Genomic DNA, 2,844 nt, shown 5'->3' on the forward strand with positions numbered 1-2,844 from the left:
GCTCATCATGATTGGGTCCTACACAACCTAGCTGAGGAGAAGAACGTAGATGTAATGTTCCTTGATTTTGGAAAGGCCTTTGATCAAGTGGACCATGGACCTCGGCATCACAGGGAAACTGGGCGTGTGAATCTATGCATTTCTCACAGGGCGCCTACAGACAGTCTCGGTAGGAGGGTCCCAACCACAAAAAATATAGGTAATTAGTGATGTACCCCAAGGCTCTGTATTGGGCCCACTCCTATTCCTGATCTACATGGAAGACATAAATGAGGGATTAAATGGCTCTAGCCTCTCCTCATTTGCCGACGACACCAGTTTGAGCCTACCAATCACCAGTATTGAAGATGTACCTAACCTCCAGAGAGATCTAGATACTGTATATACCTGGGGCTCAAGAAATAACATGGTTTTCAACGAAGAAAAGTTTGAAATACTGCGGCATGGCCAACATCAAGAAATAAAAACGGAAACAAACCTACTCAAAGAAGGGGGCCATGAAATTAGCGCACGGCAGACCGCTAAATGCCTGGGGGCACATCTGGGAGAAGACTGCACCTTTCACTACCACATAGACGAAACTGTGAGAAGAGCCAGAGGGATGGCAGGCTGGGTACTCAGAACCTTCTATACCAGGGAACCCAAAATAATGTTGACCCTGTGGAACACCATGATACAGCCACTCTTAGACTACTGCATGTAGCCAGCTGTGGTCCCCCCACAAAAGAGGTGAAATTCAGCAATTAGAAGCTGCCCAACGCTCTTATACCAGGCAAATCAGGGCAATGAGGGATTTAAGCTACTGGGGACGTCTCAAAAAGTTGGGGCTCTACTCTCAACAAAGAAGAAGAGAACGGTAACGTGCAATCTATGTATGGAAAATAATTGAAGGAAAGGTACCTAACCCAGCACCCCATTCACTGCAGCCTTACAGCACTGAACGAGCAGGGAGGAAAATAACAAGAAAAAAACAAACAATACCAACCAGATCTCCGGAAAGGATCAAGACCCTGCTAGTGAATAGCCTGAGCCATGAGGGTCCAAAGATCTTTAATGCTCTCCCGAGGGATATAAGAGGTATCGCCGGCTGTACAGTGGACAGACTGAAGGCTGGACTGGATAAATTCCTATCACCAGCACCAGACGAACCACCTGTACCAGGCTACACTACTGGATGCCGGTCGACAAACACCATACCAGACCAGGTGACCTTAAAGAAATTGGACACCAGGAATGGTAATAGTGGCGGATCACCGTGACTGTGAAGGGGTCCTCTAGGCATATCCAAGTAAATCCAAGTAAAGTAAATCCAAGAAAACATGACACTGGAATAAAACCAATAACTCAAAAACATTTATAGTCAATCCTTGCAAAGAAACTAATTTCGTTCTCTCTTGTATATGCATGATTAACAGAAAATGTACTTCGAGTAATGGAAAACTGCGCTAATTTGGTAAGATCAAATCGTATTTACTTATTCGTTTACTTGATGGATTTTTGAGGTCCCTCCTCACAGTCGTGGTGGTCCGCCTCTGCTTCCAGAACTGGCATCCCACTGCAGAAAGGCCACTTGATCTGATATGGTATTCGAGATCCTACATCTGCTGCTGTCAACTGGGTGTTCGTCTGGGACAGATTTTAGGAACTTGTCTAGCGTACATCAAGGTCTAAATATACAGGTCAGACCGTTTACATTCTTCTGCGCAGCTTCTGACGTCATTTGGCTGAGTCCATTTTCTCTTTGTGATACACTGAAGAAAACTGTGAAACGCCAAGGAAGACAGGAACTATAATATTTTATATATTATATATCATATATATTATATATTCATATATATAGACAGGAACTATAATATTTTATATATATTTATATATATATTTTATATAATATTTGTCAGAATATAACTAATTGCGTGGAGCAGTGCGAGCGAAGGCGACGTCATTTTCGAACGACGGACCAGCTTCAACTGACAGCTATAGGACCCGCTAACCCCACTTTGAACAGCCAGGTGACGTTCACGGGCCCGCTGCGCCAACTCCCTCGAAATTCGGTCGGAAGTGGTTAGACCTTATATTCTTAGATCTTGGCGTACATTTGAACTTATTCATTAGACAACCAGTGATGTTCCTCGCATTTTTGGACAGTGCATTAAATACTATAAGCTGATCATAAACCAGATTGGTGACCAGTAGGTTCTTGACTTTTGCTGGGGCTTTGGAAAATATACATCATTGAATTTTTCCCCATGGTTATCGTGTGACGTTGTCTGTTGGAGAAAACGGTGATATGTTCTCATTGTTAACTCCTTCAATACGATGACGTAGAATTACTTTGCTGCGGGTCAATGCATACAATTGCATGTAGTTAAAGGGACTAATTATGGGTTCAATTGGTTCTCAGTCGATTGAGGTCTTGAACTGGACCAAACTCCATCCAATGGGTTTCCGTGTTGAAATGGTCAATGAAAGAGAACCGCCGATTACTGAGATAGACAATACAGTTGCTCAGTGATATGTTCTCAGTTTGAATGAAAGAGAACGAACCGCCGATTACCGAGATTCTAGATTTCTTAAAACTGGCAAGTCCCTCTGTAACAATCCTCTCGGTAATTCAAAATACAAGATGCTGCCATTTATTTGGTTCACAAGAATGCACCTGCACAGACTGTTGTCGGCTAGAGAAGCACTCATTAGCATAGTTAGTCCATTAATTATCCTTATACGATCTCGAGATGGCCGCGCAATTATAGGATCGGTAAATAGTGCTGCCCGGTCGCAGATCGCCAAATCGCGAGGAACATTTGTATTATGGTACGTAGGGTGTCAGCCAAACTCGGGTCCGTC

The 2,844-nt window shown here is 43.5% G+C and overlaps 1 protein-coding gene across 1 annotated transcript; it reads left to right on the forward strand.

Annotated features, from left to right (window-relative positions):
* Window positions 1-256: 256 nt before the first annotated feature.
* Window positions 257-703, forward strand: LOC143041305 (uncharacterized). The gene has a single exon (XM_076213129.1). The coding sequence runs from the start codon at window positions 257-259 to the stop codon at window positions 701-703; it is 447 nt and encodes a 148-aa protein (XP_076069244.1).
* Window positions 704-2,844: the final 2,141 nt, after the last annotated feature.

This window comes from Oratosquilla oratoria, chromosome 30 (assembly GCF_046742065.1).
Source record: "Oratosquilla oratoria isolate Oo_2021 chromosome 30, ASM4674206v1, whole genome shotgun sequence".
NCBI lineage: Eukaryota > Metazoa > Arthropoda > Malacostraca > Stomatopoda > Squillidae > Oratosquilla > Oratosquilla oratoria.